Source organism: Pleurodeles waltl, chromosome 8 (assembly GCF_031143425.1).
Source record: "Pleurodeles waltl isolate 20211129_DDA chromosome 8, aPleWal1.hap1.20221129, whole genome shotgun sequence".
NCBI classification, from domain to species: Eukaryota; Metazoa; Chordata; class Amphibia; order Caudata; family Salamandridae; genus Pleurodeles; species Pleurodeles waltl.
In genome coordinates, this window is record NC_090447.1 from 1,387,612,345 (window position 1) to 1,387,637,968 (window position 25,624).

Sequence of the window (25,624 nt, forward strand, 5' to 3'; positions counted from 1 at the left end):
AAAAAAAAGACTCTAACTCGTGGTTTGCGCCACGGAGCGTATAAGTATAAATTTGACGCCCGGGTGGTGCAAAGAAATGGCGTTAAACTTTTTGACACAAAACTGCGTTGGCACAGTTTTGCATCAAAAAGTATGAATATGGCCCTCACTTCTTCAGGATGGTGACATGCTGTGTGTTGTACAAGGCAGCCTGTGTGGGCGCCAGCGGAGTTGCGGGCCAATCTTAGCATACTGTGTGTGGTGCAATGCAGGGTAATAAATGTGTTTGTTCGGCTGCATTACATGACAAATTATTAATCTGGCTCAAGGCTTGAATGCTAAAATTAATATTGCAAAAAAATGTGTTCCCTCTTTAACCTGTGTTAAGGCACCAAATCCGTCTCTGTCCTCCTGGTATGCAGAGAGGATGAAAGAGCGCGCACTGAGCCATTAAAATAAAGACAGCGATTATCACATTCATAGGAGGTCATTACACTGTCAAGTTCACGCCGTCAGGGAACCACTTATGAAAGTATTTAAGACCGACGATTTTGGCCCACCTCTTGTAATAACGTTTTTCCATATTAGCATATGTAAAGCTGAACGTCTTGCCTTATTGCATGACACATTCAAGGCCATTCATAGATTGTGCCTTGTAGAGAAACGCTAGTAACTCAAAGAGTCATACATGCATCTCATTTTCAGTGTGACAGACTGAGCATTTGAAACTATAGGGGGCTATTCACAAAGGTAACCTACACTTGTGAGTAAATTACAAGTGTAATTTACTCTCAAACTTTTTGAGTGACTTTTACCTCTATTGACGATTCACAAAATCTGGATGTAAAGTTACTTTATTGTGTATCCTTACGTGTCTTCCCCCCCCGAATAAGGAGGTGAAGCCAAATTTAGGATTGTAAGTTACTACTGCCAAAAAGAAACAGCAGTAACATGATGCTTGAATGGAAATGTTTTTAAGTGTCTGTTTTCTTAGCAAGAGAATTTCTAACCAAGAAAAACTCACGTTTCCCCTTTTCTATAGGATTATTGGGTATGTTTGCTTCCAGTGAGAAATGGTGACATATGCTTGTGTTCGCTCCTCTGAAAATGGCAATGAAGGATCGTATGTATTGTATTGGGACATTTGTTTACAGCTTACTGTCCTGTGTGAGGCACTGAAGTGCTTTCCTGCATGGATAGCAAACTACATCTTAAGTGGTGTGTTTGTGTTAACGCGTCCCTTTATGATAATTTATTTCACATCAGGACTCGTTTTAGGCCAATTAATCTTTTGACCCAGTTAAGAGACACTGTAGGACGAGATAGCTAATCAGTATATCAATCAATACATCAATAATGTCAACAATATTAATTACGACAATGCATTTCACTTTAGTCAAAGTCATTAATCACTTCAAATGACGCTACCATGACCTTTCAGCCATGAATAACCACACCAGTTTAATAGAATTTATGAATTTTATTCCCTATTAATTACAATCTAGAAGCATATGCGTTAATTCCAACACCAAGAAACATAATAGCATAGTCACGATATGGCAACTTTGATAAGATTTCATTAAAGCGAGAATCACAAACATCAGAACATAACACGGCGTGAACATAGATCAAGATTGGCAGAGTGTCAATATTGCGTCAATTCAACAAAGCATAGTCTCAGTCGTTTGTCTATTTGCGTCAGTTTAGGTAAACACCTGTCCTAACCACTGATTAGCATTAGCATGTTGGGCTTCATGCAAAACAATTTAGAACACCAATTTGGAAAACATTTAGCTAAGGTCTCTGTCAAAAGTAAGCAGTTGGTACCTAGAAAGGAAAAGCAAACAGACAAATCACAAATGCATTGTCATAATTACCCTCCAAGGATTGGGTCAGCGCACAGGTTCAGTCTTCGTCTTCAGGACATCTGTCAAATCGCCATCTGTGAGAACTCAGCTAAGGGGCAAAAAGAGGCACTTCCCTCATAAGGAGGAAAGTATGAATGGACAAACTAAGGGCAAGGATGGTTTTAATAAAATCTCAAGTCACCAAAGAGAGTGACAGAGTTTCTGTATAAAATCAATAGCATTCCCTAACCCACCTAAGTGACCTCTCTGTGACATGGGTTTTTATCCCTTTTTCGTAGTACATTCCCCTAAAATTCTATTGGACATTTACTATACCCCACTATCTTTAACCTATCAGAAAGTACATTAAGTAATTCTAATCTTCACCCCATTTTGATTTACAAGCTTTTGATTGGTCTTCATAATTGACGTCTTCAGAGGTGGCATATCCGGTGACTTCATCCCCTTGTAATTCATTGCACATATTTTGGTCAGCAATTCCACTGTCTTCTTCGGTTTGAATGACCTTGTACATTACATTAATCTACACTGTTTCAGTTCATTTATAACATTCTAGTTTTAAAGGCGATGGGAGCGGGTGAGAAACAGATCTACATGGTTACATTCATCGTCCAAGTTCGAAGGAAAAGAACGAACGGGGTCACGGCCCCCAGTGAGTCAGCACACTGAAAAATAGGAAAATGCATTTAATATGCGAGCCAGGCAGCTAAACTCTGGCTCATGCTAACTTAAGGCCTATGAGGTTTTCAATACAGATTTAATAACGCAAATGTTATTATAAGCTCATTTAAACGTAACATAAACATTTTGGTCATCATTATTAGTTCGTGTATACATTGGTGGCCACTCATCGTGGTCACAATTCAAGTGCACGTTTAAGCAAAATTGCTATTACTACAGTTTCTATGCGGCATCATCACACATTAATTCATACAAATTTCATGTTAATATAGATTATATAAGCTACGCTTTCTCAGTCCCTCCTCTGATGACGCTCATCATCACACAAACCTTTCCCTTTGACCTTTTGCTTTAATTTTTCACCTTACGCATAATACGCATTTCAACATCTTGTCCTTTATGTGAACTTTTCCCAAATTTCATTAAACATTTTCTCCCTTTCATTTTCCTCATTTCTTTTACTTCTCTTTGTCCAATTTCTTTTAATTTTATCATTAATTTTGCATGCTCCCCACAATCCTAATAGAAAGGCCAAAACTATTAATAGACCCCCTAAAATTTTTGCAAGTACTCCATTCCAAATATTGCTAAACCAGCTCTCCACTCTGGCAATTCCCTTTCCAAATTTCTCCCACACTCCAGGTTCCTTCAAATCTTTCAAATCTGCACTATCTCTAGTTAGGTTAGTAAGCATGCCTCTAATCTTTTTGCTATTGTCCGGTATAAATGAGCAGCAATGACGCTCGTTGAGCATCTTGCAGACTCCGCCACTCTTTGCTAAAAGAATGTCTAAAGCAAGCCGATTTTGAAGAGTCGTAGCTCTTTCTGCAGCAAGTTCAGTATCCATCGGGAGTATGGCCCCTGTAAAATTTGTCAGCATGTTATCCACAATAGTAGACAACCTTTGAATCTTTATGGAGTTTAAGATAACCCCTACTGAAGGAATTATGGCTCCAAATATATCTCCAATGACAGCAGCCGCTGTCTCTCGTTTTTGTCTAGTATGTTGTAATTCAGACGTTTTAGGTATTTGCTTTAAGTCATCAATCTGGTAAATCTTTGGGAAAACTATTCCCAAATAACATGTTCCATACCATCCCTTAGGAACACGGTAATAAGCATTAAGTCCACAGATGTAATAGATCCCAGGGATCGCTGGATCCTGTCCATTTAACATAAATGTCCATTTACTCTGAAACAAAAACCCATGTCTGCATTCACTCGTTCCCACAAATAAAGTGTCTTGCTCGGATCTTGTCCTATATATACAAAGCCTCCCTACATGTATTGCATCCATAGCTAGTTTGCCTTGCGTCTTTATTGCAGTGTTTGCATATGTGCGTTTCTCTAACCCCTTTTCTAATCTTTCCTTCAATGCTTTGCGTCTATCATCAGTGTGGTCTAAGAAGCTTTTCTCTACAGGTGTCAATAAGCAGGTCAAATTGTTGCGGTGTGCATAAGCTGTCCCAAATGTAAGCGTCGGTTCAAAGAAGCCTCTAACTAATTTTATACTATGCTCCTTAGCTAGTCTGTTCAGAAACTCAATCACAGGCACAAAAGAAAACACAAAAAAATCCAAATTTGAATAAAGGTACTGCACATGCTCTTGATTATAGAATCTTGTTAATAGCAGACTACAGCTTTTCCCATAGGTTAATGGAAGGCTATGATAGGTGACTCCTTCTTGCACTGACGAAGGAATCTTTGTACACACATAACAGTTTCTCGCATCCATTGTCTCAACATACTCAATCAGCAAGCGATAGAAGACATTAGTAGAAAGTTCCCCCCTTGAATTAGTTCCCTCATGCAAGTGTTTTGTATCCTGCTAAAACTTTTCCCACAGAGTTAATGTTGTAGTCTCAGGTTTTGAAGTATTGTTAGTCACTTTCTTATCCAACCACGGCATTCCCACAATTACTCCCACAATTATTATCGCACACACAATACCTATTATAAGACTCAACCAACCACACACTTTACCCTTCTTGTTACTACCTCTATTATAAGCCATGTCTGTAAAGAATCAGATAGCAACCCAACAATCAACTTGAGGACGATATAAAGCCTTTTTTTTTTTCTTTTCTTTGATGCAAAAAGTCTCTTTCTCTCTGCGTATATTTACAGCGTTTCACTCACTCCAGGACCCCTTTGCCAAATCAAGTTAGCAGCTTGTCGTAGTCAAGTTCTCGAAGTCAAATCAGGTTATCAGTGTCTCATCCGGTAATTTATAAGTCTCTTTTCATAAGTTTTCAGCTTTCGATATTAACAAAGTCTTTTTCTTTGAATTACTTCAGGTACTGTAGTATTGGCCTGGTACTTCTCGATCAAAGCAGAACGCTAAGAATTCTTGTTGCCATTCAGATGTTGTTGCATATGCCCATTCAGGACCTGCGTAGCTTCTATTCGCGGTTCTCTTTCTTTTCAATCTGCGTTCACCTTGAAATTGTCCTTCACTCAAATCTTCTACTCTGGATGTATCAGTTTCTTCTGTTATTGTTTCACCTGGTACGCTTCTTGCTTTTGCAGCCTGTTTCTCTGGCCAGTTATCTCCCTTATGCGTCTTCTTCCGATTTGTCTTTTCAGGACGCTGAGCAGCTCCCTCATCTTGTGAAATGGTGTTTTCTCTTGATGGACCTGCAACTGGCTCAGGGGATGCCGGATTACTTTGGTCTCTTTCTATTATTTCCCCCTCTTCTTCTTCTTTGTCTGGATCTGTAACGGGTTCAAGTTCTAACCCGTAACCGTCTATTTCTGGGAGAACTTCTCCTTGATTTAGTTCTCCTGCTGCCTCTACTGAGATAGGCACACTGTCACCTCTCTCGAACTCATTTACTGTTCTCAGTGGGCTCTCTTGCAGTTTTAGTTCCTTCATGGCTGTTTTCTAGCCCCGAGACATCTCTCTCTGGAACTGTTGTGCCGGAAACTTCAAGTTCCTCATCAGTTGGACCCGTTACCTTCTTTGTGTGACTAGCATGTATCCAATTTGGGACGCCTGCACATTTCACAGCAATGGTTGTTGTCAAAATTACTTGATATGGCCCCTTGCAGCGCGGCTCCAAACACGACTTTCTCACGTGCTTCTTGACGACCAACCAGTCACCAGCTTGTAGGGTGTGACCTGGATCACCGATCGGTGGCAATGTGTTAGCTTCTACCTGGTGAGAGAAAGAGCGACTCACATCAGCCAAGCCTTTGCAGTAGTCCAACACCATATCATCCGTGATATTCACTAGAGCATTTGCAGGTACTGCGGGTAACCTCATAGCTCTGCCCATGAGGATCTCATGGGGTCATAGTCCTGTCTTTTTATCAGGGGTGTTCCTCATTGACATCAGCACTAAGGGTAATGCATCTGGCCATTTCATATTGGTAGCTGCGCACATCTTTGCCATTCTTGATTTCAAGGTACCATTCATTTGCTCTACTAATCCTGATGCTTCAGGGCGGTAGCTACAGTGCAGCTTCTGTTCAATGTCTAATGTGGCACACAAGAGTTTAATCACCTCATTGTCAAAGTGCCTGCCCCTATCTGATTCTATAGAGACCGGAAACCCGAACCTGGGTATTAGTTCCCTAAACAGCAGCTTTGGGACTGTGAGACTGTCATTTCTACATGTGGGGTAAGCTTCAATCCAGTGACTGAAAACACACACAATCACCAACACGTATTTCAATCCTCCGCAAACAGGCATTTCAATGAAGTCCATTTGCAGCTTGCTAAATGGACCACCAGCTCTCCCTATATGGCTCAAAGTTACCACAGTCCCTTTTCCGGCATTCATCTGTTGACAGATGATGCACCTGTGACAAGTAACTTCTGCGGCATGTCTGAACTTTGGGTTGAACCAATCTATTTTGAATGACCTGATCAATGCATCTCTCCCGAGGTGTGCCTGTCCATGGTAGAGCCTAGCGAATTGTGACAGAAGACTGTTTGGCAAAACCAATTTTCCCTCCTCTGAGACCCACAAGTCACCAGCCCTCTGTACACATTGCATTCTTTGCTAGGAGCGTTTTTCCTCTTTGCTAGCACGACCCTGCAGTGCCTTTAGTTCATCTAGGGTATCAACCACCCTTAATGCAAGGTTTAAACATGTGTCATTCTCAGTTTGTGGCATCAATTCCCACTGATCCTTAAACGATATACAGTTCAATGCGCAAAACCTTGCGACTTGATCTGCATAGCCGTTTCCCATGGACACAAAGTCTTGCGACTTAACGTGAGCATTGCATTTCACCACAGCAATTTCAAGAGGTAACTGAAACGCATGTAACAAATCCTTAATTTGTTCACCATTTTTCACAGGAGAACCAGAAGAGGTCATGAAACCTCTCTGCAACCACAATTGGCCAAAATCATGTACAATTCCAAATCCGTATCTGCTGTCAGTATAGATAGTGACTCTCAGATTTTCAGCTGCGTGGCATGCCTTAGTAGGGGCAATTAGCTCTGCCCCTTGTGCAGAATACACTTTCTCGAGCCAGGAAGCTTCAATGATACCAGCTATGGTACATACAGCATAACCGGCTCTCAGCATTCCGACTGAGTCTCTCAAACAGGATCCATCAACAAACATAATACAGTCATTTTCTTTTAACTGTGTATCTTGAATATCAGGTCGTGGCTTGGTACATAGTTCTGTTACCTCAAGACAATCATGCTCGACTTCCTCTTCATTATTAACTTCAGTACTCTCGGCAGGAAGTAGAGTTGCCGGGTTCAACACAGTACATCGTTTCAGTGAAACATTAGGTAACCCCAGTATAATTGTCTCATATTTGGTAAGACGAGCATTTGTCATGTGCTGAGTTTTGGTTCGAGTCAACAAAATTTCAACTGAATGCGGAACCATTACTGTTAGGGGGTATCCCATTACTATGCCTTCACACTGCGTGAGGCTCTGACCAACTGTTGCAACTGCGCGCAAACAACCCGGTAAGGCTGCTGCAACGGGGTCCAAGGTAGCTGAAAAATATGCTACAGGGCGATTTGCACCTCCATGGACCTGTGTCAAGACAGACAAAGAACAAGCATCATGTTCATGACAAAACAGTAGAAAAGGCTTCGTGTAATCAGACATACCCAACGCAGGTGCCCTGCACATGCACTCTCTCAATTCCATGAATGACTCAAGCTCTTCCTTGGACAAAGCTATGGTATACAGCTCATCCTTGATCTCTTTGCCTGTCAACTTTATCAATGGTTTTGAAATAATCGAGAAGTTGGGTATCCACTAGTGACAGTAGCTCACCATTCCAAAAAACATCCTGACATCTCTCTTCGTTGTTGGGGGGTTCATTTGCAAAATGGCTGTTATTCTTTCCTTTGATATTCTCCTGGACCCTCTTTCAATTAAGTGTCCCAAATACTTCACTTCTTTCTGGCAGTACTGTAGCTTCTTGGGTGACACTTTATGTCCATTCTTTCCCAAATGATTCAGTAAGGCAATCGTGTCATACTTACAGTCATCCCTTGTCTTGGATGCAATCAGCAAGTCATCAATGTACTGCACTGCACTAGAGTCGAGTTAAAAGGCAGTACTAAGGATTCTAAGCCCTTTTTCAATATCTGATTAAAAATGGACGTTGACTCAGAAAACCCCTGAGGAATTCTGCACCAACTGTACACCTTATCCAGGAATTTGAAGCTGAATACAAACTGGCTGTCCTCATGGAGAGGTATTGAAAAGAAGGCTTGTGACAGGTCTACAACGGTGAACCACTCAGCATCACATGGAACCTGAAACATGATTACTACTGGATTGGGCACTATGGGGCAACACTTTACCACAATCTTGTTTATTTTCCTCAAATCCTGCACAATTCGAACTTTCCCACAAGGCTTTTTCAGACCCATTATTGGTGAATTACATGGGCTGCTCAACACTTCCTTCAGGACTCCCTGTTTCAAAAAATCTGCAATTATTTGCGACACTTGAATAAGAATATCCTGTGCCATGTGATATTGTGGCACCTGGGGAAACACTGCATTTGGCTTCACTTGTACTTTAACTGGTTCTACTCCTTTTATAAGTCCCACTTATTTTCCTGTCAAATCCCACACTTTTTCGGTCACTGTCCCTTGTAACTCGGCAGGTACGTCGATCACTGTAAGCATCGGAAACAATGTAATCAAAGGGTAATCTTCATTTGCAGTTCCTGTCTCTAACTCTGAGAACTGACCATCATCCCCTTCATCATCACTGTTTGTCTGCACTTCGATTCCATCATTGGAACAGGTAATCGAACATTTTGTCTTGCACAGTAAGTCTCTTCCCAGTAGGGATACCGGACTCGAATCGCAGACTACAAATTTATGCAGTCCCTGGAAGTTGCCGATCTCAACTTGCACTGGATCTGTAATCGGATTTGTCAAGTACTGGTTTGCTACTCCAACCACCCTTGTGGTACGCCCCGAAAGTGGTAATTTCGGAACCTCTGCACTTCTGACTGTAGAGCGTGTAGCTCCGGTATCAACCAAGAATGAAACCTTGTGACCCATTACCTTTCCCTCTACATAGGGTCCCCTCTGATCTACCTCTAGGGACGCAGCAAGCCTGCACTCTTCGCTATCTGAGCTGTCATCCGACCATTCCTCATTCATTCCATCTTCACCACGCAATGGGAATTGCTGTACTGTATTATTTTGACTCATCACCTGACCCGTGACCTGCTGAGGAAGCATCACCTGTTGCTGTCCCATCTGAGCCATTGGTAATTGCATTTGCTGTATAGGTACCATGGGAACCTGCTGTTGTACTTGCTGCATTTGCGCTGGTTGAACGCGCGGCATTTGCATTTGCTGCATGGGCTGTAACCCTTGCATCTGAACCATGTTATTTTGGAAGTTCGAATTTTGATTTCTCAACTTTGGACCTCTCACATTTTGCAATGTACCGACATTAGTGCTTTGTTGAACGACACCATCCTGCACCACATTTGGGCATTCCCGCTTCCAATGCCCCACGCCCCCGCACTCGTGACATGGCGACATCCTTTTCATTCCCTGTGTATCATTTTGAACCACAACAGTATTCAAGTCTGGACCGTGATTCACAAAACCTCGACCTCTTGGTTGTGCCTGAAACACTCCATTCACATGCGGTTGTTGTTGTATCATCTGTTGAACTCCATTTCCCTGTATTCCTGCCTGTGCAGCCCTTATCTGCATCACCATCACTTTCTCCTTTAACTTTTTCTGCTTCTGCTCAATTTCGTCACTACAGTATTTCGCATACTGCAACACCTCATAAATTGCCTTCGCTTGCCAACAAATCAAATGATTCTTAATCATCTGGCTAACCTCTGGTCTCAGCCCTTCAACAAATCTGAACACAGGATGGTTCATGTCTTTCGTCTCAATGGTCTCAGAACCACTATAATGTTTGAATGCCTTCAACAACCTCTCATAATAAGCATAAATTGATTCCTTAACCTCCTGTGAGGTCCGGTCGATTTTCTGCCAATCAGTCACTTTCGGCGACACTTTCTGCTTCAAAAACTCAATCACCTTATGATAGTACTTCATCACCTCCTCAGAGGGAGCTCCGGTCACCTTATCCCTTGCCGGCTCCTTCGTTGGCCAATCTACCCCTCTCTTGCACTCGAGCCACAAATCAGGCAGAGCAATGATCTCAAACAGAGTATTCAAGTCTTCCCAGAGACACTTTGCAAGCTTCATGAACCTATCCGTTTGTTGATACCACTCGATCGGTTTCTCCCTCAACCTGGGATAATCATTTGTAAAAGATAGAATGTCTCCTCTGGACCACGGCACATGAATTAAAACTCCACCAGCTGTTTCTCTCATGGGTAGTATTTTTACCGATTCCGTATCGGGTGAAGCTTTAGCTTGACCCGACCCCGGACTGTCACCTTTCTCCTTATCTCTTTTCTTTGCCCATCTGCCTTCCCACTTTTCTAGCGCTCCCCAGATCTGCGCACTTTGCAGTATTTCCTTCAGATGCGCTTTCATTCCGGCAGACCTCATATGCTCAAAGTCTTTTGAATCAAAGTCTAACCTGTAACTTCTTTTCAAATGTTTAGTGTTCTCAATATCAATATTGTACTTGTCTGCCAGGTTCGCTAATCTCTGGTGTACCTTGCCTACCTCTTTAGTAATCTTAGGACACAGATACCTCAATTCTGCTTCTGTGTATGACTCTAATCTGTTTACTCCCATTGCTCCGTCCACTAGTTCAGCAGCTTCCACACCCAGTCTCACAAAATTCAGGTACTCATCTCTCCCTATCCTCTCCGGTTCTATTGCAGTCACTGTAGTCTTCTGCAAAGCATAGGTCTTCTCTAACCATTCATTCAACTGTTGTACTGTAAAACCTTGCAGTGAAATGTTCCCTGCATGCATCATTGGCGATTGTGAAGCGTTCGTACTTATAGTCTGCAGGGTTAACACCCCTAGCCCTGCCTGTCTCATTGCCTCCAAGGGTGCTTCAACTGGGCTAAGGTCTATCAAAGACCCTGTTTTTTCAATCGCTTGTTCTTCCGGGGCCATTAACTGAGGGGTTCCTATGGATCCTCCTCTTAGCACATCTTGGGCCATTACTCCCTGATCACATACACCAGGCTTACCTTGTGCATACAATGCCACCGGTGGACCAACAGTAATTGGCAATGATATTGCGGCAGGTGTCTGTCCTGGTCCCAAACTTCGTGGAGCAGCCACTCCAAAGGTCTGCTCTAGCGAAGCCGGGGCAGGTATTAACGGAGAACCCGCTACTGGGTTATATCCCGGTATCAGTTGTGACCGTGGCTGGGGCAGCAATTGCGGATTTGACTCAATCTGCACTAACCTGATTTTTGTATATATCAGGTGTGGTGGCACTATCAGATTTATAGTAGTCTCTAGTACTGGGACGTCTGGATAGATTCTCTGTATCTGTGGTGGAGGTTGCAACTGTGTCTGTATGTCTGGTGCAGTGGGTACACTGACACCATTCTGTATCAAACCTGTATCACTAGTCTGTGCTGTATCAGTAACTCCCTTCTCCTGTGTCTGGTTCCCAGGATCCGTACTAGTGCTCGGGACATTGCCGCTTGCCGCATAAGGTGGCGGGCGATCATGTAATACACGATCCATGAATTCTTCATCATCTGAATCGTCTTCCTCTTCCCAAGGTCTCTTAGTTTCCTTAGGCTTACTAGAGTCCTTCTCTGTTTTACAGGTGGCTTTCTTTCCCTGCGTCTCGTCTCCCTGTGTTATTGCTGGGAACAATTTTAGTCCATCAACTATTTTGTTCTCATTATCCCACCTAGCTTCTGCATAAGACTTTTCTGCCCTTTTTAGTCTTCTTTGGAATCTTTCTTGTCTATGTTTAAGAGCCATTAAATCCCAAATCGCTAAAGCCTTATACTGAGCTGGCCTCGGAGGTGGTTTTTGTGTACTTAACATCCACCTTAGATTCTCTAACACCTTTGTAATGAACGTCCCCTGTTCTGGGAACGCTAAACATCCCTCTTTCTCTGTTAATTTGCGCCACTGTTTCATCCATAAACAAGGCGCGACACCTTTTTCTTCCATAACTATGTAAGCCGGAGTACCCTCAGGCGGTGTAGGCTCCCCTTCACTCGCCATAATGTATGTGTCTCCTTTCAGAGCACTCTTGAAAGCCTTAACAAAATTCATTTTTGCGTTTTCTCTTATTTGTATTTAATCAGAAAGTGACTTAGTTCCCAGGACACTCTTCACCCACCTTTCTCGACCTACTGCCTCTCACGGATGGCAGCCAATCCGTGCGCGACCCCTCTCGACAACTGACCTATCTCAGCGCGGTACCACTGACGTCACACTCACACACTGCAGCTGACAAAGTCTTGCGGCTCGCCCGCCCCTCACTGGATTCACACAAACTAATGCAAAATCTTACTGCGAGCACCTTAACAACAACACAAATCTGCCGGTTTACTACAGGAAGGGTAACACATTCGCTTCAGAATTTTACAGAGATTTCCCTTGAAGCCTCGGCCGCTACTCTCTTCTTCTCAATTCCCGCATACGCAAGCAGAATTCGACCCGCAAATTCTACTCTCGACTTGTCAATGGTTCGTCCTAGTGCACTTTAGAACTTGCCAAATCTCCATCGAAGGTTTCACACATACATTTTGACTCGAACTCGACTTGTCAACCACGCCCAATTGACCTATTAAACCGCACAGATTACACATAAACCCAAGTGTCTCCTACACTTGTCAATATACTCCGGAGTCTTAGACCACGATGGGTCCGTACAAAACAACCAACCACATGGATCATATTGAGCACAAAGCGCCACACTCACATGAAGTACGCCGACTTTCCTACTCTCATACTGCGGAGTACGCCCACTCCTACTAAAACAACATTTGCCTGGCCTAAATACACACAAATTTCACAATCACCTGCAAAAATGCATAAGCTGAGCAAGCGCAAAACCCTATACCACACACACTATGACGCCAAGAACATTCCCAACTCACTTAGGCAGGCTCCGAGATCCCGAGGAAGTCATGGTGAATTTAGAAACACATCATACCTCCAATTTGCATTATCACAGAAAAACAATTTAAACAATGATTCTCCGTCCTAGGGCCCAAAAGGGCCAAACCGTCGCTCTGCTACCAGAACTGTTAACGCGTCCCTTTATGATAATTTATTTCACATCAGGACTCGTTTTAGGCCAATGAATCTTTTGACCCAGTTGAGAGACACCGTAGGACGAGATAGCTAATCAATATATCAATCAATACATCAATAATGTCAACAATATTTATTACGACAATGCATTTCACTTTAGTCAAAGTAATTAATCACTTCAAATGACGCTACCATGACCTTTCAGCCATGAATAACCACACCATTTTAATAGAATTTATGAATTTTATTCCCTATTAATTACAACCTAGAAGCATATGCGTTAATCTCAACACCAAGAAACATAATAGCGTAGTCATGATATGGCAACTTTGATAAGATTTCATTAAAGCGAGAATCACAAACATCAGAACATAACACTGCGTGAACATAGATCAAGATTGGCAGAGTGTCAATATTGCGTCAATTCAACAAAGCATAGTCTCGGTCGTTTGTCTATTTGCGTCAGTTTAGGTAAACACCTGTCCTAACCACTGATTAGCATTAGCATGTTGGGCTTCATGCAAAACAATTTAGAACACCAATTTGGAAAACATTTAGCTAAGGTCTCTGTCAAAAGTAAGCAGTTGGTACCTAGAAAGGAAAAGCAAACAGACAAATCACAAATGCATTGTCATAATTACCCTCCAAGGATTGGGTCAGCGCACAGGTTCAGTCTTCGTCTTCAGGACATCAGTCAAATCGCCATCGGTAAGAACTCAGCTAAGGGCAAAAAGAGGCACTTCCCTCATAAGGAGGAAACTATGAATGGACAAACTAAGGGCAAGGGTGGTTTTAATAAAATCAAAAGTCACCAAAGAGAGTGACAGAGTTTCTGGATAAAATCAATAACATTTCCTAACCCACCTAAATGACTTCTCTGTGACATGGGTTTTTATCCCTTTTTCGTAGTACATTCCCCTAAAATTCTATTGGACATTTACTATACCCCACTATCTTTAACCTATCAGAAAGTACATTAAGTAATCCTAATCTTCACCCCATATTGATTTACAAGCTTTTGATTGGTCTTCACAATTGACGTCTTCAGAGGTGGCACATCCGGTGACTTCATCCCCTTGTAATTCTTTGCACATCTTTTGGTCAGCAATTCCACTGTCTTCTTCGGTTTGAATGACCTTGTACATTACATTAATCTACACTGTTTCAGTTCCTTTATAACATTCTAGTTTTAAAGGCGATGGGAGCGGGTGAGAAACAGATCTACATGGTTACATTCATCGTCCAAGTTCGAAGGAAAAGAACGAACGGGGTCACGGCCCCCTGTGAGTCAGCACACTGAAAAATAGGAAAATGCATTTAATATGAGAGCCAGGCAGCTAAACTCCGGCTCATGCTAACTTAAGGCCTATGAGGTTTTCAATACAGATTTAATAACGCAAATGTTAATATAAGCTCATTTAAACGTAACATAAACATTTTGGTCATCATTATTAGTTTGTGTATACATTGGTGGCCACTCATCGTGGTCACAATTCAAGTGCACGTTTAAGCAAAATTGCTATTTGTACAGTTTCTATGCGGCATCATCACACATTAATTCATAAACATTTCATGTTAATATAGATTATATAAGCTACGCTCTCTCATTTGTATGGAAGGATGTTGTCTTTGTTTTGAGCCTAGATAGGGAGTGTTTTTGTGTTGGGCCTGATGAACACCAAGATGCAGTAATTGTGTGAGGAGATGCAGTGCTTGGTGGTTTGCTGAAATATGAGAGCTAGACGTGTATTTTATAATTTTGTTGAATGCTGGTACCTCTGGTTATCTCTGCAGGTTGCGCTATTATTGCTGTTCAGTTGATCTATCAATAACGGCGGGAATATGTTTTGCCTTCGGTGCAATAAAGCTTTAAAATTCGGAAATGTTTGATTTTTAGTCCATGTATGAAAAATGTTTATTATTTATCTCAGTGCAGCAATCTCTTCAGAATCATGACTACCAAGTGATACTGCATCATGCGTGACTCCTTCAGCCAATTTTTGCTTTTTAACTAACAGAAGGCTGCATTTTAGGACTTGTGGCTTTACTCTTAGCTTTGTAAGTAGGAACTCATAAATCCCAGAATGCAAAGTGCTAGTGGCTAAAAGGCCAGGATTTTCTGAAGGTGTCATTCATAATATAGACCTCTTGCAGATGGGTGGTACCAACTACATAGTTATAAGTGGAATCTCGCAAAGGCACAATTTTTGTAACTTCAAAACTGCGAGATCACACATTACCCTTCACTGAATAATACTGGTCCTATCATACCAATGAGATCACTTTATGAGTATCCTCTACCCTCAGCTAAAACGATGTCCATATACAGAATATCATCATAAACAATAACGTGAAGCATTCCCATTAGCAGGAGTGTACATGCTTTGCATAAACAGTAGCATGAGCACCTACATAGAGGTAAACAATGTGGGGCGAAAGAGAGTCAAGATTCCCATAGGAAGAAAAAGTCCACACAACCATCAACATCAGTAAGGCATAATAGCTGCTGATATCAGGGGTCATGAATTCTAGGACAGAAAGAGAAAGCAGTTTGCAATCTGTACCCTGTCCCTCAGTCTCTCAGAGGTTAAATAGAGGTTGCCAGGAAGGATGTATGACAGAACCACGCATGCCATTACCATGTATGCCTTTACAACGCGGTCTTTACAAAGCATGCGTCTTTACCACACATGCCTTTACAACGCAAATTTTCCCACAAATATGCCTTTGCCACGCTTGCCTTTACAACGCCTTTTTATTGTGAAGGCATGAATGGTAAAGGCATATGCATGATCAAAAATTTACAGGTAAGTATAAACCCCTTATGTGTGTGTATATATATTTTTTTTTAAAATATATATATATTTATATATATAATATATATATATATATATGTGTGTATATATATATATATATATATATATATAAAAACCTTATAAACCCACTACCCAAAAATTCACGCCCACCCTAAATCCTAAAAATGCCCTTGCCACCCAAAACCCCATACCCACCCTAAAAACACCCTTGACACCCAAAAACCCACACCCACCCTAAACCCAAAAAATGCCCCTGCCAACCAAAAACCCACACGCATCCTAAAACCTAAAAATGCCCTTACCACCCAAAAACCCATACCCACCCTAAAACCCCAAAACACCTTTGCTACCCAGGAACCCATACCCACTCCAGAAACGCCTTTGCCACCGAAAAACCCATGCTTTCCCTCGACGCTAAAAATGCCCTTGCTACCCAGAAAACCATACCCAACCTAAAACCTAAAAATGCCCTTGCCACCCAAAAACCCATACCACCCTAAAATTTAAATATGCCCTTGACTCCAAAAACCCATTCTCACCCTAAACATTCCCTTGCCTCCCAAAAACCCATACTCACCTATAACCTCTAAAAATCCCTTGTCACCCAAAAACCCTTCCCCACCCTGAAAAAAACCCTTGCCACCCAAAAACCCATACCCATCCTGAAACCTAAAAATGCCCTGGCCATCCAGAAACCCATAATCCGTCTAAACCCTAGTCACCACTAGTTCATTATAGTTAGGACCTAATTTCTATAGAAAAAGCATTTTTTGTTTTGCTAATAACTTTGGCGCCATTTGAATCTTCACCAAAGTTTCCAAAAATATACGTTGCTCACTTCAGCATCTGTATGGAAAGTTTTGGAGTGATCCGTCAAGCGGTGGCCCAGAAAAACGGGGTAGGGGGTCCCAAAACGCTTTTTCCCTATGCATTTTTCTATAGGGATTTTGCACAGAAATAGCACCTGAACCGCTGGATGGAAATACACCAAATTTGACAGAAAGCTAGCACTTGATTCAGAAAGTGACGTTGTTGTTTTTTGGTGTAAATCCCTTCAGTAGTTTTTGAGAAATTAAAGAAAATCCAAATTTGTATTTATAGGGATGTGGAGGCTCCACAAACCCTCTCGATCTCATGCTAAGATCTGATTGGCTGCCAACACTTCAACAAGGAAGTGCTGGCAGCCATGTTGGGACTCGGCTTCAGCTGAATCCCAGAAAAAAAGATGAAAGAAATGGGGCCAGGGTAGGGATACCCTGACCCCTTAGCTCTAGTGCTGGGGTCCCCCCCTTGCTCCCCAAAAGCAAAAATATATATTTTTAAAATTTTTGCCAGTAGTAGTGGCGGATCCGTGCTTGTTTAATCTAAATGAAGCCCCCCGGTGGGCCAGGTCCCGGAGGCTCCCCATTAGGTCTCCAACAGTGATGACTGGGGTGACATGGCTGGGCCCTGGGAGATGGGGTCCCAGGGGTTGCGATCGGCCTGGGGAGGGGGGCCACAAAGCCACCCTCCCCCCCAAAAAAAATACATTTATTAATGCCGGGCCTTGAGGGACAGGGACCCAGGGCCAAGATCGACATGGGGAGGGGGGCCGCATAGTCACCACTCCCCCCCAAAAATAAAATATTTAGGCCGGGCACCAGGAAATCGGGTCTCCAAGGTCAACATTGGCCCAGGGAGGGGGGCCACGCAGCCTCCTCCCAAAAAAAATACATATATGAACACTGGGCCCTTGGGGATTGGGTCCCCGGGGCTGAAATCGTCCAGGGGAGTGGGCCATGTGGCCCCCTCTCCCAAAAGAAACACATTTTAGAATACCAGGCCCCAGGGGATGGGGACCGCAGGTCCAAAATCGGCAGGGGAAGAGGGGTCACGCAGATCTGCATCCAACTGCTGCTAAGCATGACCAAAGGCCATGCGCAGCATAGTGTTGAGTGGTTAGGGGGTTGTGGCTGCAGGGACTGGCACAAGTCAGGCCCTTGTGACCAACCCCACAACATCAGGCCCTGCAGCCAACCCAACCGCGCATGGCCTTTGGCTGTGCGTGGCGCAGGTTTGGGTGGTTACAGGGGGTTGGCCACAAGACCTGGCACAGCGGTGGTTGGATTAACGTGTAGTAATGAAAAAGTCCAGGGGGCCAAGCATGTTACTTTCAACTATTGGGATATTAGTGAAACAATGTACAACCGTGTCCTCTCAATCACTGCCATAGCAGTGTCGAAGGAAGCAGCCCAGTGGCACAATCAGCTAGAACCAAGTGATGGGGCAATAGGCGCTTTTTCGCCCTTGATGTCAGTCAGAGGTCTAACTCAGTTGATGGGCATGGTCAACACTGTCCCACTTTGATAAGACCCTCAAAGTGTAGAGCGCAATGCACCCTTGTCTCAAGTGAAACATAGAAAGCACACAATCATCTCTATTTCTGGTATTGTGTAATAGTAGCCCATAAAACTGTGTATCCTTTTACCATATGCTATACCAAATATTACAGCACACTGGCTCCAGTCCATTACTTTGTTTTACAGAGTGTACATTAAAAATCATATGCAATTTGTTTTGTGTTTAGGCTTTATGTTTAGAGATATTCACCACCACTCTGTAAGAATGATTTAGGATTTTAAAAAAAAAATAAATCTCTACAATGCTGATCTTAATTTTAACACGCATATAGCGGCATCATAGCAGCACACCATGGAGTATTGGGATTAATATTTAAGTTGAAGCTGCTTTCTGTTTTGCCCAGTTCCTGCTCAGAGCAAAGCTCTGATTGCAATAGATTAGGAAATCACAATATAGGAAGCCGTAGAAATCTTAGCCATAGGAAATCCTGGCCATGTAGACCTTTACATCGCTGCCAGTGTGTGTACGTGTATGAAGCTTGCACACATGATGTCCTCCCTTCCTTAACCATCTGAAATAAAAAGGACCTAATTCGTTTGAGGTTTGGCTTAATAACCCTCCCACCCTCTCCTGGCTCACTGGGGTTACAGTGGGAGGGGCAGAGCGGGGCGGAGCGGCACAGGGGGTTGGTATGGGGACATTTTAATAAATGTAAAAATTATCATTATTTCTTTTTTTTGAAAACACCTTACCTCTGCTCCGCTTCTCACCGCCACTCCTCCATCTTGCAGTGCAGGCACAGGCTCCCAGCCTGCCATGCGGCCAATCCTGACTCTGCTCAGGGCAGCGTTAGGATTGGCTGGGAGCACCCAGCCAGGGTGCTCTCAGGCAGACTGGGAGCCTGTGCCTGCTCTCTCCAGCCCGGCAACAGAGTGCCGGGCTGGAGAGAGCCTACTGCGCATGTGTGTTTGGCCGGCCCGAGACAGCCAGCAAAACATACATGCGCCCCGAGGGGAGTGCTTGTACACCCCCCACCGTGACTGTCATCCCCAATGCCCCTCCCCTTTTACTACAAAATGATAATAAACATAGTTCATTATCATTTTGTAGTAAAAGGTTTGCAGCTCCTACTGCTGTCGGGGGTGATGCTCCTCCGCCATATCGGAGGAGCCGCCACTGCTTACACCTTTTCTACATGAATGTAGAATACGAATTGGGACATATTGTATATGTTCTTGGTAGGAAGTTCATAAGAATGGAGGAGCGGTCTTAATTTAAAATGATACATTCAACAAATAATTCACTTTTCAATTCTTATTTCCTAATCAACAACAGTTAAAGTAAATACTAAAGGTATTTTTGTCTTTTTTTACAGGTGATAATGCATCCCTTGAAACCTCGGATATCAACAGCAAAAGGAGCTGTATATGTTGCTGTCATCTGGATAATGGCCACCGGATTTTCTCTCCCCCATGCCATGTATCAAAAATTGTTCACCTTTGAGTACAGGTAGAATGTGTAGTAGATCAAAACGTGATGTATATTTAAGCATATGTCCTCTCTTTTCCACGATTCCTGCTCTCTGATGACATATAGTTGGTATAGATACAGAAAATGTCAATGTCATGACCTGAATTGCTGGTCCCACAATTATTGTCATTTTCGTGCCTGTGATGTGACATCCCCAGCAAGCAAGCAACGCAAATATTAAACTTTAAAATGTATTTTCTGAAGTTTTTTAGAGTAGTGGTTCTTAACCTGGGGCCACCCTACCACTGACAGTTCACAATGCCTACTCAGGGGGTTCAATGTTTAGCAAATTAAATAATATCAGCTGAGAAACAAAGTATATAAATATACACAAAAAATTGAAAATTTTAAAATGTGGATGCGTTTTAAAGCTACTTTTTTAGAGCCTTTCTGGTGAAAGGAAAATGTCCTTGTGCCATGTCTATTGTGAACCTTACACATGTGTGCCACAGAAGAGGGTAGGGCTCAGCTCCTTTGAACTACGCTTTGGGCATTTCTGAAAGGGTATTGATATTTCATGAGGATGGTAAGTTAAGCCTAGAACACCCAAACAATGCAAAGGAAACTACGTATTGTGCCACAGACAGACGATTGCCCATTATATGGACAGTCATCAATTTGGAAGCCAGTCCTGGGTTATTTGATCATTGAGTACAAACCATTACACAAAGGCTAAATGAGAGCACAACTGAATCTTTTTATATTATGTTAGACCTGACAGCCTTAGGGTCGTCTTCCACCCAACTTTTTGCCAACCTCCTCCACTTCCTGACCTTGTTTTTGCTGGCGGTAGGACTCTGTGCACTTTACCACTGCTAACCAGTGCTAAGGTGCTTGTGCACTCTCCCCTAAACATAAATCCCTAGTAAAGTGCACCCCATGTGCCCAGGGCCTGTAAATGAAATGCTACTAGTGGGCCTACAGCACTGATTGTGCCACCCACTTAAGAATCCTTTTAACCATGTCTCAGGTCTGCCATTACGAGGCCTGTATGTGCAGTTTTACACTGCCATGTCGACCTGGCAAAATAACCTTTTTACGAGGCCCAAACCTTCCCTTTTTATACATATGTCACCCCTAAGGTAGGCTCTGGACAACTCAGAGGCCAGGGCGCAATGTATTTAAAAGGCAGGGCATGTACTTTTAAGTTTTACATTTCCTGATAGTGATAAACTCCCAAAGTCATTTTTCACTTAATCAAGGCCTATCTCTCCCTTAGGATAACATTGTGATTACCTAATTACATTTGATAAGTGTAAGTCACAATCTGCAAGAGATAAACTCTTCGAGTTTGTTGTTTCTGGAATCATTTTTATGGTCGTCAGAATTTAAACTGTAATTCTTAAAATGCCTCTTTTAGAAAGCTGATATTGTTTTATTTTAGCCATTTGGTGCCTGCTGCCTGTCTCTGATCACGTGTCTGCGGTAGGTGACATTTCTGCTTTGTGTATTTCCCATAGACAGCCACACACAATGGGAAAGTAGGTGTGACTTGATGGGCCTTGATGGGCCATTCTGGCAGGAGGGGAGGTTAGTGCTGGCCACATCTTCACTTACATCTGAATAGGCAGTCTCCTGTGCCCACACAAACGGTTGTATAATCCCATGTAGTGAGTATGAAGCCAGAACAGGAAGGGCAGGACCTCTTTCACTTCAAAGTCCTGTGTTTGAAGTCTCCCCCACTTCAAAGGTGCAACTGGGTATAAGTACTAGACCTCTGACACTAACAACTCTGCACACTTCTGGACCTGTGGATACTCTTCCAAGAATAAGTACTGCTGTGCTGCTGAAGGGCTGTCACTCTGCTGGACTGCTGCTTTGCTGGACTCCTGCCTTGCTATGCTGCCCTGCTGACTGCTGTTCCCTTGCCTGGGTGAGAAGGACTGGACCTGTATCACTTGAACCCAGAGTGACTTCAAGGGCTAGTTGGCTGGCCTTCTGATCTGAGGTCTGCGGGACATAACAGACTTCCAATCACCCTCCTCCTGCACCTGGACTCTGCCATCTGTGAGCATGTCCTGCCAAGTGGTGCCACCCCAGTCATGGACCCGGATCACCTTGACGTTGACACAGCCAGAATCCACACCCGAACTCCATTGCATCTCAAAACTGGCACATCACCATTGCTGCATGGGGAACATCAATGCATAACCTCAACTGTGTGGGGAAAACATTGATGCAGCTCCTTGACGGCATGGTTTGGGACCAATGCAATGCTCTGTAACCAGGATTTGAGGTACTTTTGTTCAGCGGGCCCAACTAGGTCCCTGTAACCAGCCTGCGCTCCAGTGTGTTCGGCATGAACATTTGCCTTTGTCACGGTCCAGTGTAAACATGCATCCCTGCTTGTTGCTTCTTGCTTCTGAGAGCAGTGTTACACTTTAATCTTCAAAAATTCATAATTCAAGTTCTTCTTATTGGCTTTTTGTCACATTGGTCTTGTTTTATTTATTAAATTCAGATCTATTGTTCTAATCTGGTGTGGAATCCTTGTGAGTAGTGTTTTCACTGTTTTACTGTTTGAAGTGTTGCACAACGAGTTTACACATTGCCTCTAAGTTTAGCCTGACTGCTCTGTGCCAAGCTACCAGAGGATGAGTAAAGGTTAATTTAGGGGTTGCCTGACGCTTACCCTGACCAGGATTGTGGTTGCTGTTTGACTAAGGTTTCCACCCCAGTCAACCACCACCCCAATTTATAACATATTGTATACTATATAGAAGGCATAAGGGCAGAATATAGTGCTTATAACTATGAAAACACAATTTAACAATGTCTGAAAAACCATGTAAAGTGCCTTGAACCTAAAAACAAATTATAAACGATTCTGCAGAGATAAGGAGTATAACTGACATATCGGCTTATAAATAGACATCAGTCACAAAAAACTCACTCATTGTGCCTCTGCTAAGCTGAAAGAGAAGTCACCTCTATTGACTGTCTGTCTAATATTAGTAATTTATCACACAACAAAGCTGTGTGCCTTTGCACTACTACAAATATATAGAATAGAAAACCTGTGAGCTTCAACAGACGTGGGTTTTATCAAACGTAATCATTCAATTTGCACCAAATGTTCTGTGAGTGCTGCACTGCATTATGCATAAAGCAGTAAAGCCTTCTTCATAGAATGATGTCACTGTTGCTGTTTAAAAAAAGGCACAATATATTAATATTAAGCCATATTTTATGTGCCTATCTCACAGCTAAAAACAGATCCAAAATGTGCAGAAAGTTACTAGCACATTACCTGGCCTCCTTTGTCTATGAGCTTGGGAATGTGTACCAACTTGGATCTGTGACAGGTAGAAGATCAGCAGAATATACTCACAAAGTGACATCCCTTTTAGGTCAAACAGCCATTGACATTGAAATCCAGCTGTGTTTTTTTTTACATAGAGAAGCATTCGATACAGTATCCTGGACTCTTAAGGGAAGTTTGTTACAGAAGGGTTGGCCGAAGCTTCAGCGTTCACAGTTATGAGTTGCTAGTTTGCTAAATGTTTGTTTCAGAAGATAATGCTTAAGCAATTCAATGTATTAACACAGCATGACTACTTGTGCAAGAGCATCCTTTCTAACCAAGTTTCAGTCATATAATTCATTAAAAAATTCTGTAATAAATAATGGTTAAGATATGTTGAATTTCCCTTTAAAATCCGTACGTATGAAAAGTAAATTATGATTCTCTTTACATTCAGTTTATTGCATTTAGGATTTCTTGCACGCTGCCTACCAAATGACTCTGCATGATTCCAGATTTGGGCATATCAAGGATGTTCCGTTTACATCAGTTGAGTGTGATTGAAGTCTACTGATGATAATTATGACATCAGTTCTCACAGCTAACATCAGGACAGGCTACGTTTCAGTCTTCTAGAAAGTGTCATTGAAAGCATTCAAACTAGTTGTTTCGTGTGTGTGTGTGTGTGTGTGTGTGTGTGTGCACATCTTGCAAGAGAACAGCACAAGTGGAAAATGCACTTGAATATCATTTAGGCTTTGAAAGCGTTAATTGTTGCTGGTGCATGGGTGTTTGTACAGCAGCAGATATGCCACAAGAGAGGTTTCATTCTATCTCGGTAATGTTAGTAGTAGTAAATCCTTTATTTCGGCTATGAAGCCATTAAAGTGCATATCATAATAAATAAATAAAATGCAGTAAAATCTCGTTCATACTAAGATCAATTAAAATGTGTACAATTTGCCATGTCGAATATCTGCAACAGTCAACCCACAATAAATTCAACAATCATTTGAGATACTATACCGAAGTTGTACATAGAGTATGTCTATTTGGGCCTGCATAATTACTGGGTATTTTGAGTACTAGTTCAGTCTCAATTTCCAATACCAGTGCAAATAAGAAGAAACTGCAGATCATGTACATACTAAAGTCATTTAAAATTCATACCCTTTACCATGTAGAATATTTACATCAGGTGACCCACAATAGGTTCAACAATCACATAAAATGCTATAACAGAGTCATAATTAAATTGTATCTGTTTGGGTCCACATGGTTACTGGGTCTTTTAAGTAGTAATTTTAAGTCTCAGGCCCCAAGCCCAGTGCAAATAGTGAGAAACTGAAAACACGATTGTTTCTTGAGTTTCACTTTTTAAGATACGTAACATTATCTTGTATTGTCTCACACCCATTAATTTGCTTAGTGTGATTATCCTTTTTTTCCACCCCTGGACGTATTGTGGACAAAAAAAGAAAAAATGAGCTTCGGATTCATGACCACTAAGCAGTGTGGGCAGGAAGATTGGTCTCTGAATTTTTTTCCCCAACTTGCAGTGAAGGACTTTATGGGAAGAACCCCACATCTGAACAAAATATATAGTAGTTTTCCTTGGAGGGGAGTGATTCTGACAACATAAGGTTAGAATTTGGGAATACACTTATGGAACAAAAATTGCGCACTTATACTCCCATTTTTCTGATCAACCCAGGCTCTTAACACAATGTGATCCAAATATTCTTTTTCAATTTCTGCACAGTGGCTTTCCCCATTGAACAAGGCCTACTCCACAATTCTTCAATTTTTAACATATCTGTTACTTGTTTTACATGTTGTAGCCAGGGTATGCATACTTGTGAGTCTAAGGATACCAATTTGACCAGTGATATCGTATATGGGGAGGATTCTGCAGATGACCACAATTTTACCCAGTACACAAGGGTTCTCAAAGCAGTCAAATGGTGAATCCTATTTAAGTCAGGTCACAAATTAGTGCTAGAAGGGGTCTACTCATTGGGTGATCAAACAAAGCACTGACAAATTTATTTTCTGTCTGTGACAATGGTGTTATGTTTGCATAGCCCCAAATCTCAGCCCCATATGTGGCTGCTGACATAGCAGTGGCCCCATAAACCTTTAGAACTGGCGATACTGAGCCCTCCCCAGTAGCTTTATATCTTCTCCGTATAGCCATTGCCCTCTGAAATAGAATAGACTTACTTTTGTCTAGTTGAGGTCCCCAGTGCATGTTATCCGCCAGCCTTACCCCCAGGTAGTCGAAATTTTTGACTTGTTCCAGTGGAGCTCCACAAATTATCGGCTTCTTTCTGGAGGACTGATGTTGGTTGATCATCATAAACTTGGAGTTTGACGGATTTAACTTTTAACCTCTTTCATGGCAGGAAGCAGCAAAGGTATCCAGCTCACATTGTAGTCCCATAGGGAATCTGGATACTAAAAGTGTATCATCCTCAAAAATAAGGAGTGGAACAGATACCCCTGCACTTTTAGGCGCATCATGCCTACATTG

At 42.4% G+C, this 25,624-nt stretch overlaps 1 protein-coding gene across 1 annotated transcript in view; it reads left to right on the forward strand.

The window, feature by feature from the left end:
* GPR83 (G protein-coupled receptor 83) overlaps positions 1-25,624 on the forward strand; it is a 149,336-nt gene that overhangs the window by 109,444 nt on the left and 14,268 nt on the right. Inside the window, exon 3 of the mRNA XM_069202429.1 lies at positions 19,693-19,826. Within this exon, the coding sequence (XP_069058530.1) occupies positions 19,693-19,826 (134 nt within the window). The remainder of the gene's footprint in view (positions 1-19,692; positions 19,827-25,624) is intronic.